The sequence below is a fragment of the Pholis gunnellus genome, assembly GCF_910591455.1.
Source record: "Pholis gunnellus genome assembly, chromosome: 5".
Classification (NCBI taxonomy): domain Eukaryota; kingdom Metazoa; phylum Chordata; class Actinopteri; order Perciformes; family Pholidae; genus Pholis; species Pholis gunnellus.
Window position 1 is genome coordinate 27,688,524 of NC_136531.1, and position 20,326 is coordinate 27,708,849.

At 39.9% G+C, this 20,326-nt stretch overlaps 1 protein-coding gene across 2 annotated transcripts; it reads right to left on the reverse strand.

Annotated features, from left to right (window-relative positions):
• Positions 1–1,170: 1,170 nt before the first annotated feature.
• Positions 1,171–20,232, reverse strand: galnt7 (UDP-N-acetyl-alpha-D-galactosamine: polypeptide N-acetylgalactosaminyltransferase 7). Of its 2 annotated transcripts, none has more exons than XM_079159669.1 (15): positions 19,637–20,232; positions 16,978–17,089; positions 15,828–16,146; positions 12,339–12,505; positions 11,248–11,378; positions 10,904–10,983; positions 9,527–9,709; positions 7,154–7,271; positions 6,915–7,037; positions 5,631–5,746; positions 4,480–4,582; positions 4,248–4,346; positions 3,689–3,817; positions 3,466–3,496; positions 1,171–2,183 (listed from the first exon to the last, which is right to left on the reverse strand). In XM_079159669.1, exons 1-15 carry the CDS (start codon positions 19,757–19,759, stop codon positions 2,077–2,079), a joined length of 1,941 nt encoding a protein of 646 aa, XP_079015795.1. In that variant the 5' UTR covers positions 19,760–20,232; the 3' UTR covers positions 1,171–2,076. The 2 variants fall into 2 exon arrangements, with proteins under 2 accessions (XP_079015795.1, XP_079015794.1); XM_079159668.1 differs by lacking the exon at positions 9,527–9,709 and adding an exon at positions 9,104–9,286 and having other exon boundaries at positions 19,637–20,230.
• Positions 20,233–20,326: the final 94 nt, after the last annotated feature.

Sequence of the window (20,326 nt, forward strand, 5' to 3'; positions counted from 1 at the left end):
CATATGCTTTTGATTAATTTCTGTGAATTAGTAATGGAAAATCTTTTCAATAACTTCCCTGTTATAAAGTGTAGGCTGACCAGAATCACTTCTTATATCAATTGGCTCCTCCTTGTTGTAGGCCAACTACAATTGTTATTTTGATAAAATATGTTTTTGATACATTTTAGTGAATTATTATTGGAAATAATATTCAATAACTTTACTGTTATATAGTGTAGTGTGGCCAAAATCACTTCATACATCAATGGGATCCGTCTTGTTCTACTACAACTGTTATTTTGATAAAATATGTTGTTGATTAATTATGGTGTATTATTATTGGAAATAATATTCAATAACCTTACTGTTATATAGTGTAGTGTGACCAAAATCACTTTTGACAGGTGCTGTCAAATTCTCTTCCTGGTCACGATTGCAAGTGACATTAAAGTAGCAGTGATTTGGTCAAACTAGTGCAATTGTGAACCTATGTTTTGTATTTGTCTTGAATAAAAACATAGTACCACATACATCAAGATAAAAGCCATCATAAGTAGGTTTCTAGACTTTCACATCTGGACAGAATGCAGTTGTATTCCTTATCTTTAAAACCGGAGTGAAGTTTCTTCACTATTACTTTTAATAAAGGATTAAGGACTCATAACTGTTTCGATAGATCGGCTACATTGTGAGAAACTACAAATTGAGGGAATGAGGGGCTGAAAAGTCAAGAGTGGTGAACATTACTAAAGACCATCACTGTAAACATGTTAAAATAGGAAAAAAAGGTTGAATATAAAAGCTGTCATTACTACTAAAGGTGAATCATAGCACAGATTATCAAATACCATGGCACTTTTAATGTTATTTCCACATTGAATGTTATGCGGTAAAAGTAAATTGTGCTTTACTGTGCTGAGTACAAACTTTCCTCGGGGTGCTAGACCTCACTGTCAGCTGCACATTAGGGCTATTTTACCATTTCAGTTGCATTACAAACGAAATTTCATTGACCTACATTTCATTGGGTTGAACGCAAAAATCTATACTGCTAGATAACACGAGGGGTTGGTGACAAAACTGTTTTTTTATGATTTGGGGTACGGTTAGGACTTTCTATGACCAGCATGACCCCTCTACTCTAACTTTTTTTCCTGAAATCACAATAACAAAGAGAGAACACAGTAGTAGTAGTAGTAAAAATCAGGTCTTTTATTTGCTCAATCATCCACTGTTCACCCCATATTATTACATTTCTGCTATAAGTTAGATATTTACATCATTCAATGCCCTTCACAAAATTCACCACGATCTTCTTTACAAAGGAATCTATTTACATTGTACAAAACATTGCATACACGTTCATCCATACACCAAACCCTCTTCCCCTTGCAAAAACAAGCAAAAAACCCACACATTTTCTTCATTTGCTGTTTTCCCAAATATAAGATGTGTATTTCTCACTGGTGTCATTCCCCACCCAACAACCCAGTGTATTTCTTTCATTTTCACACAGGCAGTTATTCACAGACAACTGGTCAGGTACTGAATTACTCATCAAGACTGTCAGTAAGGCAGGCAGTTCATAAGTCCTCAGTCAGGCAGATCACTGTTAAAGGTGTGCTCTCCTTGAAATTGTCAAGTTTCTCGAAAGCATCTCAGTGTCTGTGGAAGTTGATGAAACAAAATTCAAGCCAATGGAAATATCAATAGAAGTAAATGGCAACCAATCGAATTTAACAAAATAAAGAACACTTTCTTTTAGTCATGCTATTGTGCATTTGAAAGCATATTCTAGGTGGGATGGTTTCAGGCATGGAACACCAGGAATGGACCTTGATATGGTTCAAGGGAAACCACTGCTTATTGTTTTATGAAGCCTTTTGTATTAGCTTCAAGCTAGAGGAGGTGACACTGACCGACTTATATCAAAAACATATTTTCTTTAAAAGGACAGTATCCGCTTCATATATCTGTAAACATAAAGTATGGATGTATTTCTTGGTTTGTGTGTGTGTGTGTGTATGTCCTCATACAGTCCCCATGTTTCCCTCCATGCTGCCAGTGGTTTTCTTTGTGCGAATTGTTAAGTCTTCAGACAGCGACTATGTTGTTCATCTCCCATTTCTGAGTGGTTTTACTGGAGTCACAGTCTGATATGAAGACTTTGTGGAGCAGGTCGGAGCGGTCCAGACATTTCCCTGTTGGGATCAGACAAAACATTACTATTAATACTTGTTACAGGGTTTGAGAAACCCCTGTTTAGAAGTATGTTGCGTGCCGTGTTGTTTTCTCTCTACCCCCCCAGTGTCTATTCAGGTGCCACCCTTTTTCCTGCCTAGCAGTTGCAGCGTGTGAGCGAACGTGGCTGGGCTCAGTCGCTGATTAGTGCCATGGTGGTTAAGAGGCTGGGAGATCCAGACAGACAACCATGTGGGCCATGTACAAGCTGTGTGTGTTGGTGTGGGGATCTCCTCTGTTCAAGCCGTTTGGTTAAAGTGGTTTTAAAGTTGTTGCACCCTCATCTTGGTGTGAGCTACAGAGACGTCTTAAAGTAGATTACGGTATTTCTGTTGGAGGCTGGGAACTACACCTCCGCGACAACGCTGTGAGTCGGGATGTGTTTATCAGCTGTACCCAACGGATAAGCGCAGTGCAGAGCGGCAGCCATGAGCATGCCAGTGGGGCACAACAGAGACACTCACATCCACTAACATGCACTAGCATGCATGCACGTCTGGCCCGGCTATGTCAACAAAGCACAGAGAAGCTTGGATTACAACACACACAGCGGGAGAGTGACTTCCTTCTCTGCTCAGGTAGAGATTACTCCTCTATATCTTTACATAGAAAATAGTTGTTTCCTCCAATGTCAATGCTCTGAATTTGGATTTAGCACCTGTTCTGTTTTTATACATTCTGTTTTCTTGCCACCCCAGCTTCCTGAGTGATCTTGTTTAGTGATTCAACTAGCACCAATACAATTATTTTTGTTACAAGGCTCCCTTAAAATTGGTTATTAATAGTTGTATCCAAATGACAGTATGTAGTGAGCAAGACATTTTACAGTTGAAAAATAACCTTGTCAAGTTCAAAACACACAGTATATACCAGCAAACTGTAAACAGTAAACTACACTGGAATTTAATTTAGTATCAAGAAAAACTGCAAACAACAACACAAATATATTAAACTTGAGAAAAGAAAAACACTCATAAACTACACTAAAGCTACACTACCAGCTAGTGCTTGCTGCATGCTCTGTCTGATCAGATTGCAGTACTTATGTACTAACCAAAGCAAAAGTACTACAGACAACAGTTGTAGTGTGACACCATCAGTGACTGTAGAAGTTTAATAAGACTTTATTCAAATGAAGGCTTCCTAATCTTCCTTCCACTTGTGACATGACGGTTTGCGTGATGACAATGAATCACTGAGTGAGAAATCTGTGGTCCGTGTTAAAAAAGTGCAGATATTTACCTGTTGTTACACGAGTGAACCGATGGAGATCCTGGAAAGAGAGAGAGTGGGTGAATTCTTCTTCATTCCAATACTTTCTACTTTCTAACTAGTCTGTCTCAGATTCATCAGTGTGCTCTCATCCTTTCCTGTTTGCACACACTGGTGAGTAGAGCGAGGTCAAATACAAGCACTGAAGAGATCTTTTGTTTTGATCAGTAGCCTGTGTTTGTCTGTGTCTCACCTTGAAGTACTTCCACTCATTGTGTTGATTCTGATCACAGTGTGTGATGATGACAGCTGAGTTATCACCTCCTCTCGTCAGGCACTGGTCATACTGCATCAACTGGTTGGCTTCATTGATACGGAACAACTACACACACGCACGTACGCATACATACACACAGTTTACACTGCAGTAATTAACATATCACAGACTCAAGTACTATAATTTAAAAAACGTGTCTGACTAAAACAACTACTACTACAATACAATAATTAGTTTTGAGAGTTAAAACCAAGACAGAAAATTGACAAAAGCAAAAGCTGATTTCTAACGTAGCATGGCAACTTACGATATGGGCAGAATAAGAAAAACTACTTATTCACTGAGGGACATGGAGTCCAATCGTCCTAAAGTAAGTAAATCAGACAGGGCTGCATATTGTTTGTTTATTCTCTGGCCGACACGCTCATCAAAGACCAAACCGACCCAGATCAAGACCGTCTCCATCTGGACTGAACAGAGCTACAGGAGACAATGCAACACAATACATGAGGTGTGTGTGTGTGTGTTTTATTACCTGGTTGCCCCCCATCCTGTGGCATGGTCCTATTTCCACATTGCCCCCATTGGTGTGTCCCATACTGTCAATACAGTAACTTGTCTCAAAGCCTCGAATCTACGCAGACACAGACAGGATGCACATCCACAACCTTAAAACACAGGATACTTCACAAAATGGTTCAAACGAGCTGTCGAACAACCATGAAAGAAACAGAAACACGTGTGTGTGTGTGTGTGTGTAAGCCTACCTCCCCCCATTCTACATTTTTAGGAGGCAGAGGGTAGTGCTGTGGAATGTCATACGCTATTTCCTCCATGAACCACTTGAAGCTCTTGCATCGATGTTCCTCCCTGACAAAAAAAATTCAGTCAACAAACAGCAAACCATTAATCCACAACCAGTTTCACTGTGAGCTACTCATGTCTTCATTTCATAACAAATTCTAAAAATAGAGGAATGAATATTTTCATCTAATTTGAAATGTTGAGAATCTTTAGTGTCTAAAGTTGAATTTATGCCAAAGACGTCTTTTTAAACGCATAAATAAAAGACTATAAAGAGTATCTGAATAAATATACACTATGACCAATTCCACAATTGACATGAACTGGGAAACTAGAAATTCCTGTATGCGTGTACATTTCTCTTCTGAAACAGACACATTTGGATAATTTGATTCTCTACAATACACTAACAGCACTTATATTGCAGACATAAAACAAATCCTGAAACTGTGCTTTTAGACAATTTTCTAAGTTCATTCCATTTCACAGATGAGTCTTGGCTGTACAACATCAATTTTGAGGTATGTCAGGTTTTCTGCAATAAATGTAGATGAAAACAAAAAGATGCAAGCAACGTCAACAACACCTCATCTATCTGTGACACTCATGTTTTGAAAATGTAGCAAAAACATATAAACTTTGGTCATAGCGCTAACCAAAGTGGAAACACTTAATTACAATTAATTAAAATAAAGTTTAAGTTGCTTTTTTTTTAAACATTTTCAGTCACAGAAACTCTAATTTGGACAGAGCCTTTCCAGCAGCATGTGCTTCTCAGCTCAGGGAGAACAAACTTCCCAGGGAAAAGAAGCCACTGCATTGACTGCTTTGCAGCCTTTTTGCAGCACTTGGACATTGACTACGACAACTCCCACCCTTTAATCCATTAGCCAATAGATTTGAAATTACATTTTTACTTTCTTACAGTGTGATACCTCGATAACTTTTGTCTGGAACAGCCTAGAAATCAGACAGTGTACAGGGGCTTTAAGATGGTAACTAATGGTAAAATTAGAAATTCAGTGTTGGAAAAGTAAAAGCAAGTGACACAAAAGAATACAAGTCTAATAATAATAATACAAAGTATGCATATTTTGTTGTATGTTTGTCATACCTGAAGCGTTTAAGGTCACTGATGTCTCCGTAGGCTAGAGTGAGAGTTTCAGGACGGCTGGCATAGAAGTAGTCCTTATAGTCATCCCACCATGTCTCCACCACACGAACATAGTTCTGTAGACACACACATGTATTATACTTAATATGACATAAAACATATTTTTGCATTCTGAGCTATAATATAATGCTGATTTTATCTGCTGTAATAACCGAATAAATCTAGGACGGACAATATACAAAATGTTACCGTACAATTGATTAGTGGGTCTAAAACCGCACACCTGGGTCTAGATGAATAAACAATGCATATGCACAAAAAACACAATTTACCACAAAAACTGGGATTTATAATGGAAGAATGTAACGGTAAATAGACTGTACTTGTATCGTTCTTTTCTAGTGTTCCAACCACTCAAAGCACTTTAACACTACATGTCATCATTCACACTGATGACAGGGGCTACCATGCAAGGTGCCACCTGCACGTCAGGACTAACTAATCATTCATACACCACCGGAACAGCCTGCAGGAAAGCAAAGTGTCTTGTCCTTCGAAATGGACTAGCGGAGCCGGTGATCAAACCCCCAATCATCTGATTGAAAGATGACCCTGCTCTACCGCTGAGCCACAGTCGCCCCAATGTGCAGTGAGAATGTGTGCACCTCACTCAGACTACAGACCAGGCCGGCACACATTTGTTTTTCTACTAGAACAATCGGGCTGATATAATAACGTGGAGACTAAAGTAAGTTAGAATGTAATGATATGAATTGTTTATTCGGGTTGAAAACCAGTTTTACTGATTGTGTAATTGAATTGCAATCTACCCAAAGATCTGTAAAATGTCAATCAAAGCCACATGTATGAACGTCTTTACATTGGAGGTATCATGTTATTTCTCCCATTTATGATCTTTACAAGTTATCCCATATTGTGAGGCTGTAAACTTAACAACCAATTACCTTTCTGACTTTTAATGAATGTTAGGTCGAAAGACAAGTGGATCAGGTACAAGTGGAGAAGCAGGTAGAGGTGGTACGCAATATATGCAAAAGGTATAGTTAAAGGCATGTCTGCAGCCATTTTATGATCAACTGTGGTAGTGGAAATGAGGGATGTGCACTTGCGCCATTTCCACAATGAACATAATTTATAAAATAGAAACATGCTTACCCACAGCTTTATAAATCTGATAAATCTGTGCAAGTGCACATTTCTGTCTTTGAAATGTACAGAGTTTTAGTCATGAATCTACACAGATCAAAGCATGAGTCACTCTACCTTCAGAGTGGGTGACGATCCAACATGTGCAGGTGGAGGGTTGCCTTGCCATCCCTGCAGTCTGTAGATATGTCCGATACGAGAGCAGGGTACAAAGAGCAGCTGGCCACCACACTGCCAGATCTACATAAGAACAGAAATAATATATATATAAAAAGGGGAATATTGGTCTAAATGCTTAAATGGGTATGTGGACGTTCAGCCCCAGTCTGTATAAAACTGGTCTATTCCATGTCTACCTTATATGATATTTCAAAATTCTCTCCTCCCCATATCTGCAGTCCTGGATCATACAGGCCCAGCTCAAAGAAGAAGTCTCTCTCTATAGCAAAGAGACCACCCGCCATTGCTGGAGACCTGCAGTTATAAAAACAGACAGACACATCCACAGCCAGAAACAGACACGTGCATCACTAGCTGTGTTTCCATTCAATTGTCAAGCGAATTTAAAGTGAACTTTTGAAATGTCGCAGAAATCCACCAGTAAACAGAGAGGAAGAAGTAGAAGTTGAGAACCAGAAACAAAACAAGTTGGCTTGGCCCTTTGTACGATAGAAAAATGGAGAGGTCTTTGGGAATTTCTTTCAATTGGGCAAGTTTTAATTTTTCTTTTATGTCAACTAGTATTGACTATGTGTAATGCTGTCCAGAGACAAAGACAAATATTTACACACTATGGGAATATCTGAGAAGATGCCGACGGCAGAAACAGACGATCATTCTTTAGTCTTAAGTGAGTTACATGTTTTCTATGTCAGAATTTATTCGACAAATGCATTTCTGTAATCTATTTAGTGTATCAACTTTTTTTTCCGACAAAGGCAAAGACCATCTTAAGAGAGTGTCAAAAATGTTTTTCCGCAACTGAGGAAGTTTTGTAGAATTTTTGCTGTTTCCATAAAACTTTTGTAATTTCATTTTTGCAACTTCAAAATGCGCATAAAGAATGTGAATGTGAATGGAAACACGGCTATTGTGTAGCTCAACATTACTCTTCACACTCAATTCAATTCAATTTATTTTTGTATCGCCTCAATATAACTCACGGTTACTGTGTCATTATCTAGTCTTTTAAGGTTGGTCTGAAAATCACACAAAGACTGAAGCGATGGCTATCAAAAAACAGTGCTAACAGCACTAACAGCAGCAACAGTGTTGGCAGAGCCAACAGTGTTTACCTGGGGAGGAAACGAACGGTGACTACAGACCAGGACTTTGACTTCCTTCTTTGCTCAGGGCGACATTACTTCACTTGTCTTTACATAGCTAATACTTGTTTGGTGCTATATTAATGCTCTGAATATAAAATGTAGCACCTTTAAAGCACATTCAGTCATTTACAGTATTAATAACAACACAGAGAACATAAATTCAGACTGACAAGGAAACAAAGTCTTCACACACTAACAAATTAGTGGAAGCAAAGTGGAGGAAAAAAGACTGAAAGGAGACGATGAATGAAAGTGATTGGGGGAAGGTGGGGGTGATGGTGCCCCAGTCCGAACCCGATACACACCAGAAGTTCCCCTGTAGACCCAACAAAATGTCCCAACACAAACTCATCACTCCCTCTGCTTTTAGATTTAGACCCAATCTTTTCTCACTGAAGACCATGCCGTAGAGGTAGATTCACAGACTCCCAGACTCCCAAAAACAGGAATTCATTTGGTAAGTTAGCCTCAATTACTGTAGTTACAGCAAAAACATCACAAAGTCAAATTTGGAGTAAAAGACGTATGAGAGTAAATCCCACTAAATGAAACAAACGGGGCGAAACGTTGAAGCACAGGCAGTCAGTGGACAGAACAGTAGTAAGCTACTCCCCATCAGAGCAACTCCATAGTTTGGGTTTAGTTAGTTAGTTGTGATATGCAGTAAGGGTTAGACTCATTATATATTTTATATATTTAAAGTTCTCCAAATGTAAATATCTAAAGAGAGTTGGTATTAAATATCAGCTGATGGTACCCAATCACCCTGGTAAATGTAAGCAGTTCTACTGAGATGAGTTGGTTTTCTGTATTTTCATCCCTCTGGTTTAAGATTAGCATTTCTAAGTTAAATTAGTTGAGGTAGTGATAGTCTTAATGTCAGACATATCATTAGCACTTGTCAAGGTTAGTTGGGATGTTTGTCTTCTGTGTTGATGACAGTGTCCAGATTAGTCAGTAGGGATTGGTTTTCTGTACCTATATGGCTCAGTCTGAGTTTTTCTGTGTTTTTTTTCTGCTTCTCCCAGAGGTACTCTCTTCCAGAGCATGCTCCAATCCCAGGCTCCTCTAGCGAAGCCGTCCTCGTCTCCTCCACCCTGGGGCTCGATGGTGAACCTCTGGCCGTGGATGGAGTCGATCATAGGCACGGTACACACCGTTCTGACAGAGTGGGGGGTGGGGTCATGCATACAAGATACACGGGGGAAGAGGTGTAGGGGTGGTGTACATGAAGGAAAATACGGACAGCAGTGCCAGTAAAAGACACAAAGGTGGGGGTGTCAGAGACCAAGACAGAGCGAGACACAGTGGAAAATAGAACAGGTGGGATGAAGAGATGGGAGATGGAGAAAACAAACAAAACAGGGATGAGTGTTAGCATGCTGGCTGCGGTGAATGTACCGGTAGGGCTGGGTGGTATGTTTTCTCTGGGCCTTCTCTCGCTGGCTAAGCGGTACTCTCTTCCAGAGCAGGCTCCAATCCCATGCTCCTCTAGCCAGGCCGTCCTCATCTCCACCTTGCTGGGGCTCCATACTGTACTCATTACCATCTATATAGTCTATCAGTGGTACTGTACATACTGTCCTACAAACATACACACAAAGACAGACACACACATAAACCTTTGTCTGTATTGGGCTGATTGTCCTGCTCAAAATGTTGAAGATGTGAGTTTTACAGCTGAGCTATGGAGCAAAGATCACATTAACTGAATATTTTCCATCATTGACAAATTTCTTTTAACAATGACAGAAAAATCTGCAGGCCGTCCGTCATTTTGACGGACTGGAGGACCATTAGTTGGACTTGGACCACTACGGGTCACTGTGCAGTGCCGGTGCAACTGCGCCACAAGGGCAGAAGGAGCACATGCTGCAGGATTTCCTCCCTGCGGAGTAACAGCTTGCAGGATCGGGAAATCCTACCTCCAGAGAGTCTGGTGATTCCATTATTTTCAAAATTCAACATCTTAATCCATATTTGTTGGAAACTTAGCCTTTCAAAAACAAACATTTTCCTGCAATCACCGGCTATGCCATGTGTCTTGTGTCTTTACTAAAAAGATGAAACAGTTCTGTGGCTCACACACACTGTAACATATTGTAGAAGCTAAGAAGCAGGAAATGCACGGCAATTTAAAGTGCACTTCATATCACAGAATCATTCCTGGAACGTGCAAGATGCATAAACAGTACATACAGCCTGCAGAGTTGGTGCAGCAACAGTGCTTTAGTACACTGTTACAGCTGAAAGCAGAAGCAAATTTAATGCAGTGAAACATCTGGAACAATTGATGGACATGTACACATGTGTAAAATAAAAGCAACCCATAAATCTCTACCACTGGATCAAGACAGAAAAGAAACGCTAAAAAGTGATAATTATGTATTTGAATGAGCTGCACACAGTGAGCCTTTAGTTTAGAATAAAGGTAAGAGCACAGATCTGGATATTCAAGTACAGATATCAGAATAGGACATGAAGAAGGATGTAGTGTGTAAAAGCTGCCATGTGCATGCATGCATGCACCAATAGTGGATTATTGAAAATCTGTATATAGAAATGGTAGCATAACAATGTTCCCTGTTTAGATCATAACATACTGCCGACCATAAAAGCTACAAAATGTATAAGGAAAGATGAGTTAAAATATAATAGATAGAATACAATTGAGTAATAAATAATCTCTGATGGATGTCGGCCAATCTTTATAAAGTCAGAAGTCATTGACAGCCATTATCATGTGTGTGACGCTCAACAGGTGTGTGAGTGTGTTACCTGTCTTTTGAAATAGGGGCAACCAATGGACCATACCAGTTGATTCCAACCTCGCAATGAGCATCCAGGTAGATCAGCACCTAGAAAACAAACACGCACAAACACTTGGTTGTCTGTGTTCCTTTGTTTGATGAGAATGTCATGGTGTCAGTCTGATCAAAACTACCAGCTGTTGATTAGTGTTTCACACTTAGTATAAACTGAGGGCCCAACGTTAGAAACTGTATCTGGAATATTGTAATACAAACTCATTTTGAAGGTTGAGCCACTGATTACAAGTGAAATATTCACACACTAGTGACAGTAGTTGTGGTAGGAGCAGCAGAAGCATCATGATCGGATACCTGTCCTTTAGTGGCCTTGTTGGCTCCGATACTCCTGGCCTGGATCAGTCCTTCTCTCTTCTCATTTCTGAAGAGTTTTACAAGGCCGTTCCATTGTTTGATGTACTCCTCCAAGCGCTCCTTTAGATGGGCTACACACACACACACACACACACACACACACACACACACACACACACACACACACACACACACACACACACACACACACACACACACACAGACATACACATGCAATACTATGTTACACCATTACAGTTTACTTTGTAAACCACCAATGGAGGTACTTGTTTGACACCTGACAATAGTTGGATTTAATGAAGTGTGTCCAGAGCAGCTCTCATCTTTGAACAGGATCCACTTATCTCTGTTCTTCCCACCATCTTCACCAGACTGTTACAAAGTTACGCCACATCACACACATTACTTTGGACTATGGTAAGATGAAGATGTTGGATTGTTTTTCTGTTAAAGCAGTGTGAGAAACTGGAAGTTTAGCGAGACTATGAATCTACGATCTACTATCTAGTACTGTTATCTGTTTGTTTGTTTGTCTGTGCACTTTATTTTAAATTCTTCTATATTCTATTGTACATTTTAATATGTTTCTATTTCTTGCACTGTTGATTGTTGAATGTTATTGATTAATGTTATTGTCTAATGTTATGCACCACCCACCATGACAAATTTCTTGTCTGTGAAACATACATTGGCAATAAACGGTTCTGATTCAGATTCAGATTCTTGTGCTCCACTTGAATAGTAGCCCTGGATAGACTTGGTCCGTATGGAATGGAAACAACATAGTTAACACCTAATGACCTTCCCTCTTGGGGCACAGAATAAAACATATGTTGCTTTTGCATCCTGCAACAATCACAATCCATTAATAACTAGAAAAATATGACTTCACCTTGCTGACAGAGGTGAGTAGTCAGCTATTCAGTAAAACACCGGTCATAGGGGAGCTCTCCTTAATCTCATTGCTTATTTTTGTGCATTGACGCTGAATTATTCAAGAGATAATAACAATGCAACTACGATTACATTTTCCACCACTCATATATAGTATGTGAGGAAAGCAAACCCACCTTTGTTGCTGAAGTCATCTATCATGACTATCTCAGCCAGGTATTTCCTGGGAGTCCTCTTGATGACACTGTGGACTGTTCTCATCAGTGTAGACCAGCCTTCATTATGGAAGACTATCACCACACTGGAGGTCATCAGTCTGTCATCATAGTGCCAGTACTTACACCTGGAGAGGTGGGACAGAGTGCCAAGTGCGGGTCAGTTTAACACATTCATTACAGGTCCCCATTAGGAATGTTGCTGCTTTCAACTTCATGTCACTCATAGGATGTGTGGGCGTGTCCAAAATGAGTCAAAATAGTCATCTAATGCAGTGTGACATGCATTGGTGGAGAAACCTATTGAGTGGAGTTTGTGGGTAGTGAGGTGTGTTCAATGTTGTATTCTGTTCCGTATCAGTTGAGTTTTAGAGTTGCATGTCATGCAGAAGGTATTAGGGGTGTAATGTAAAACTACTACTCTGTTTATGTCAGAAAATATCTATATTCGAATGATACTGTAAATGGGTGGGGCTTATATTGGGAGTTGCTAGAAATGATCTGATCTGCTTCATTTTTTGCATTAGAGGGATAGTTTGGATGTTCTGAAGTGAGGTTTTATGAGGCTCCTATCTATTGTCAGTGTATTACCTACAGAGAAACAGACAGGAGTACCGACACAAGCAGCAGCAAAACAAATTGAACCATATATAAAGGTCCTAAAAATCAATATCCGTATAAGTGTCCACTATATATAGACTATTTATGCCATCAGACAGCCATTTCTGACAGGGAACTGAAAATGAAACGTATATATGCATTCTTCAAAGCCACTAACTCCGTTGACAAAAACAGTGTGGTTAAAGTTATGTGAGGAACCTTTAACTGGTTATGAAACAGTCTTGATTTAATATGGATGCCTGTATATGACCTACATTAGTAAATCAGCAACAAGATTGGCTTATTTCAAATTAGTCAGTCTTAATGCTCGTCATCCTACCAGGTCAAATTCTGCGCAAAATCAGATGAAATCATGCAGGTTCACCAGAAACTCCTACAGCTCAGACTCTAGTGGGGCCTCTGGACAGACCCAGATCAGCTGGAGGTTGTGTTTATAATGGGAGGAAGCTCAGATGAAAGTAAAGTTGGTCTGAGTTGTACATGATGAAAAAGAATTTCTGGTTTTTCCGCCTAGCTTCAAGAAGCCAACAGCAAGGACTACAGTATGCAAAGGAGGGATGCTAGTAGTGGTTTATATCAAAATAAATAACACCAAAAGTCACCTTGTGGTAGCACATAGCCTTAAAGAGTTAATACAAACAAAGAAACAAAATCAGACGAGAAGACGAAGAAACTCCTTCAGCTCAGACTCCAGCGAGGTTGCTGGCCTTGCTCTGGTGGGAGGTGGAGAGCTCCGACTGACACCATTAGGGGTGGAAGGCCCCACGATACGATATAATCACAATACTTAAGTCACGCCACAATATTATTGCGATATATATTACAATATCTAACATTGCGATTTATTGTGATTTATTACCCATTTTAATTTGCAAATTATACAGTTTGTCAACATCTGTTTTATATAATAAATTAAAGTTTTCACTTGGTTTATTCTAATAGGCCTATAGCCAATGAACTAAAATATTTATCATCATCATCAACTATTTCCTTTTACTTCGTTTAAGTCATCTAGTCCATTTATTTGATATCACAAATGATAACAAATAAATGATTGTATTTTTATTGATAAGAAATCTTAATATTAGTAATTTTAATCATATATCCATATATATATATGGATGGGCAGAAGAGTTACATGTGTCCTGCAGTTGGTCGAAAGCAAGCAATTATTGAAAAGATGGATCAGGCTGAATCCTCTCCCTTACCATTTTTGGAAAAAAATGTTTTTCCATTACAAAACATGATGATTCCATGGTGGAGTTTGTTCTGGTGGAGCGAGATTGTGTTGAAGGATGTTGCGTTGATGGTGAGATAAGTAAAACATCTTTCTTGATGGTTTGGTCAATCAAGAAGATGTCTTTAATGTGTGGATCCGGAGTTACTGATTGTTCTAAGCCTAGCCTTTAATAGTTGTAGTCATTTAACCAATGTTTGTCTGCTGTAACCATATGGCTAGGAAATAAGACTAAAAGTTTGGAGTGTTTAATCCTCCAAGAGATTTAGAAGTTTGGTTTCCAGTAAAATGTGGGGACTGCTGAGCTGAGAGAGGAGAGTGCACCCACCATTAATGGGGTCAAGGATAAGACAAAGTGAAACATCCCTCCCGCTAATGCAATTTCCAAAAAGAAGCCATGGTAGAGGTAGAAGAATTTAACCTACAGTTGTCATGATATCAAATTAAGCTGATTTAGTTTGTTATTTCTATAAGTCGACTTAACAACCAGTACAGCTCCGTCGCTGTATTGCCCCCTTCTTATTCCCACTTAAATGTTAGGTTTGGTTGACTATTTCTCAAACTGGCGGAAAAAATCAGAGAACCATGTTTACCACTGCTTTCTGTAAAAACGACTACTATTTAAGTTAAGGCTTGCCATTTTTAAAGAGTTGTGTCACAAAAGGTCTGATCTGCAGAGAGGTCATGCAGAAACACATAGGGTTGTGAGGTGATGAAGAATACACATTGGGGCCAGACTTCCTAACCAAAGACACCTAGGTGCTACTTCAGGCCCCTGCTGTGTCGACCCCTTGATTGACCAAATATCAACTGTATGTCCTTCCTGCAGGTCTGAATGCCCCCCTTCCAGTCCCCCTTACCTCTGTCTTCTAGTATTTAGTCTAACCACTGCTCTGGCTCCCTGTATCAAATGCTTCTTCTTCATTTATTCTCGGTCAACTCACCAGCTCAGATCTGCTCTGTCTGTGAGGTCACCAGTATACCGGTATGCTTTATTAAACTCAATGCCAAACACAACACCACAGCAACTTCTGAACTGGACTTGAATGATTTCCTCAACACAGGTAACAAGAAAATTGGTCCAAATTATTCCAGATGACATCTGCAAGTTTTGGTAGGCAAATATGTGCAAGCACCCCTTTCTGGTAAATGACTTTGTAGCATAAATGTCATATTAATGGTGTTTAACTTGTGATCGTTAAGACAAATAATAATAATTTTTTTTTTGTTCACTTGTTGATTCTTGGCATTCTTTTGTCTAAAATACAACAGTTAGTAGAGGGCGTGGAGTATGCCGACCCATCAATTTAAGGTAACATCAATCCAAAGAAAAACAGTGAAAAGAATGTGCTCAGACCACCTTTGAATGTGGTCGTAACGATCGGACCTCAATGATTCCTCAATGCATCTTGAGTGCATATGTGATCGGATTAACGAAGACGCATGTAAATGTAAAATGTGCTGGTAAATTATTATGACATGTTATGACATATTAGGATTAAGTGTTGTAATTGTAATCTAGGGTGGATCACAGTTAAAATAAACAACAAAGTGAGCAAAGAAGAATTGTCAGTATGAACGGCAGTACTCACTCTTCATGGCGTATATCACTGATGGTTCTGTCCAGTGAGATCATGTCACTAGCTACCATGTTGAAGCCAAACTCTTTGATGGAATTCTGGACGGCGTCTTTGTACTCTGGACCCAGGACAAAAGGCTTGGCTCCCTCTCCAGGACCACCGAGGACCCCCGGAGGCTCAGGTTCCTTGGGCTCAAAGTTTCCCAGGATACCTTTCTTCAGGATGGGGCTGGTGTAGGCTTGGGTGTGGGGCTTGAATGTCACATACTGCTGCTGGATCACCTGTTTTTGGTTTGGCTGCTGGTCGGGATTATGGGGATGGTTTGCACCACCTGGAGATGACAACCAGAGACCAAAAGATGACACAATACCACAACATGCAAGTGCTAATAAAACTGTACCTAATGTCTTTTGCCCTAATTTTCAGATTTCAGAAAACCTTCTTCTGCTTCTGGGATTTTTTTAAGTACCTCATTACAGATGTTGATCCAAATCCCTGTTTGTTTGTTTGCATTGCTATCAGCTACAAAGGCTGCAACTGACATTTACTTTTGATAGAAATAAATGTTTTTATGTTTTTATCAGTTTTGATATGTCATCCAATAGCACCAAATGTCCTCCTAGCCCATGCTTGACAATTTTAAATATCAAATCTTCAACAGTGTGCAGAGAGAATATTTGGAGATTTTGGAAGGATTACTCCTTTCTGGAGTAATAAATGGGACAGATTAAACACCATCCAAATGTGATTACAACATTACTTTACACTTTTTCATTTGAGTTGCCTTCATATGGTGAAGTATCTTTTGAAAATGTATAAAATGATGAGAGTTGAACAGATCTTAAACCTCTGTTGGACAATGAGTGTATTGTTGTAAACAAATCATAAACAAACGTAAATTCGACAGTTTTCAGACTTGTGCTGCATTTACTCTCTTAAACTTTTTTGATACAGTGTCTAACAGCCTAACTACCTTGCAAACACTCCTTCCTGGTAAAATTCACACATATCAGACTTGTACATGTAATATATATATCAGGACCTTTAAAATGACAGGTAACCTTTACAACAGTGCCTGCTAAATAAAAGCTTGAGCCTTTTTCTTAAAAATGTAGCAGCTGGGTTTGTTTATGGGATGTTTCAAAATGGAACTGTGCCTCACCATGTTTGAGTCTGATGGAGCTGAGGTCGACCTCCACCCCTTCCACATGAGGCCAGGGCACCACAGGCTTAAACTGATCAGCTAGGTCTCCTTTGGGCAGCACACCATCATCCTGTGTGGAGGATACGACAGAGACATTGCACAGAATGCACATTATAAACATTACAACAGAGAATAATACAGTAGTTGAACTTGCTGGGACAAACAAATTAATGAGTAATAATAAAACAATATGATTAACAGCTACGTGTATCATTTGGGAAGATTATTTAGAGCTGATAAGAGCCTGTCACAAGTAATCACTAACAGAGGGGGATAAATGCAGCCTACATAATGCTCTGTGGGTTTGTCATTATGAGCTTTTAAAGATCACTTTCCACATTATTTGGTTTTAAAACATTTACTGCATGGTTGAGTCAGACCCAATTAGTCATTTAGGGAACCTTATGCGCGTTAAAAAAGGTACCTTGTTGAATTTTTGACCCTTGGTTGCAGCATTATACCGTTTTGTTTGTTCTCATGCACGCACACAAGGTTTACAAATGCACATTCCTACCAAGGATTTTACAAAACACCACTGATCTACAGTTGTGCTTTTTGGCATAACATGTGTTTGAACCTTTGACCACCAAATTATAATCCATTTATCTTTGAGTCCAAGTGACCATTGTTGCCAAGTTTGAGGACATTTCCTCCTGAGACATCGCGTTCACAAGAATGGGGCAGACGGACAGACGAACCGAAAACATATTGCCTTCAGCCACGACTGTGGCCGGCGCCGAGGCATAAAAAGGCTCCTATTGATTGTACCAAAGGTGAGCAACAAAGTCCGACAGCCATAGACAGCCAATAATCATGTCACTCAAGCCTAATTTTACAAAAGTCTTAAGTTGTAGAAAGGTTTTTTGTTGCTCCCCTATACTTCAATGGGGTTTTTCCTTCATATGGCAATTTTGTGGCATACAATCGTAGATTCAATGTCTTTATGAAATCTTAAAGGTGCTAAATACGAGATTGGGAGCATTTCTATTGCCTCTCAACAACTATCAACATGGCGATGGCTGAGCCGGCGGCTTGCAGCTAACAATGCTAACAGCGCTAACAGTGCAAACAACAGAAAACGTACTGACAGAGCTAACAGTGTTAAACTAAGGGGAAACTGGAGGGTGGGCACTATGCTTCCGCGACAACGCCATCCATCGAGACAATGTTTACAGCTGTAACTGCCGTATGAGCGCAGTGCAGAGCGGCGGCCGTGAGCTAGCCAGTGGGGCACTCTCATATGCACAAACATGCACTGAAAGGCACCCGGGCTGACTCAACAATGTCAATAAAGCAGGAAGAAACTCAGATTACAACACACACAGAGGGAGAGTGACTTAATTCTGTGCTCAGGTAACCAAGTTTCAAAACATTGTTAATGTATATTACTATCCATAAAGTTTGTTTCAGTCACATTCAGAAGGATTCGTATTTAACTGGATCAAACATTAACCAACCATTGATAACTGCACAAATCACTCTATGTCTGTGTATATTTAAGGATAATTGCAGGAGGTAGTGTGTAATAGATAACACATGCCCTGGCTACTCCACATCATGTAATTTACAGGATCTAGCCTGGATAGACTCATTATAGTATATAGTATATTTATTTATTATTTGTGTTGATGTGCTTCAACAATTTCAATGACCTACCTCCCAAGAACTCAAACTGCTGTCAGAGCTGAAGAAATAAAATAACAAGAATAGAGGTCTCCAGAAGGGACATTAATTAACAGAGGACCAATGACTTAAAGTAATGCTGGGTATGGGAAATAAAATGCACACACATGCGCTTAAAAACTTAGTAGTTACCACATCCACTTGATAAACAATGTTTTTGTAAATTACCATTCATTACAGAATGTATTATTTGGAGAAGACAGGGGAAGCTTGTCGGCACACTTATACCCTAGCCATAAATGTATCATGATGCTGCCATTCACGCATTAAAGCAAATGTCAGTCGGAACTAACTGGTCTTTTCAGAAAGCTATATCACGGGACGTACGTGCTTCACGAGAATGGTATGAGACAATGTTAAAAACATATTCCTGGTCGAAATAGCGAGACTTTCAGCAAAGACATGACTCATGTCAACTTTCTCGACAGTTCCTGCTTAGCGAGGCATGATGCCAATATGGTGACATATGCGGATATGGATCCGGTGTGATTTCGGAATGCAGAGTTAATGGTAACAGTGACACGTGAATAGAGCTACTGTACTCGTATTAAACGACAAAAGTTGCCACTGTTATGTTACATACAAATGTGTCAAATTACTACATACGCAAAGAGTATCGAGGCAGCTAAGTTAGAAGCTAGCTACGAACAAATCTCCATGACAACCGATGTAAGTTAGTAGCTAGAGCTACAGCTGAATGAATGCGTGTCCCCATTCCGCTGTATTAGGAAGAATGTTCTTACTATTTAAGACACACAATCTGCTACTATGACCCTACTGTCATTATCATTCACCATCCCTGTTACTCATGTCGCATAGCTAACGGTACGTGTATTATACACTTCGATGTTAGAGTCATGCTAGCACGGACTATTGTTACATGCAGTTCCCCTTTGGACACTTTAGGTTAACTGGGTTGCTGTTGTCAACTCACCCGTTTTTCAAAGGGGTTTTCATCGTTGGGTTTCGGTGACAGAGAAGACCATAGCACCAACAATCCAAGAAAGGTCCCAATGAAAAGCAAACTCCGTATAATAAATCCAACTTTCAGCCTCATCCTGGAAGCTCTTCCCGGGTAGCCAGGCTGAAAACAGATAAGCTAGATGAGTTAACGTTAGCTGCTAACGTTATTGCCCCTAGCAAGGGCTAAATCGGCTGGCACTATAGGCAGCCAGCTAACAACTAACGCTAGTTCTAGACGACACTGGCATTAACTCGACAAGCGGTGGTGCTTTCCGCTAAAATTATACTTTGTATTGTCAGGCTGATGGAAACGGATCCTTTCCGGTTCTAACGCGGTGTCCTTCTTGACAGTTGGTCTCTCTGACTTGCTACCACTGTTCTGCCCAGCCCAGAGGTACACGCCTGTAGCGGCATTCAATGGTTCTCACTTAAGCAAGAATGTTGCCTGGTATATTAGTCATTCTGTAATATACATGGCGTACATGACGTTAGACTCTCTCGTGGACATTCAAGGTATTAAAGCAGGTTCACTGGGTGTGGGAAGAGTAACTAGAGTAGCGGTCTGCTTTTTCGAACATTCGTTAGGTGTGCTGCTCAATAATAAACCTGTAAGGGCTGTGGCTCATTGTTGTAACGCCCACGTCAAATATCCTACTAATGC

Excerpts from the sequence above, each read along its gene's own strand:
- galnt7 (XM_079159669.1), bottom strand. The coding sequence starts at position 19,759 with ATGAGGCTGAAAGTTGGATTTATTATACGGAGTTTGCTTTTCATTGGG. Across the intron at positions 7,272-9,526 it reads CATACCACCCAGCCCTACCG|GTCTCCAGCAATGGCGGGTG; the intron begins GTACATTCACCG and ends TTATAACTGCAG. Across the intron at positions 3,497-3,688 it reads ATGAGTGGAAGTACTTCAAG|GATCTCCATCGGTTCACTCG; the intron begins GTGAGACACAGA and ends CTCTCTTTCCAG.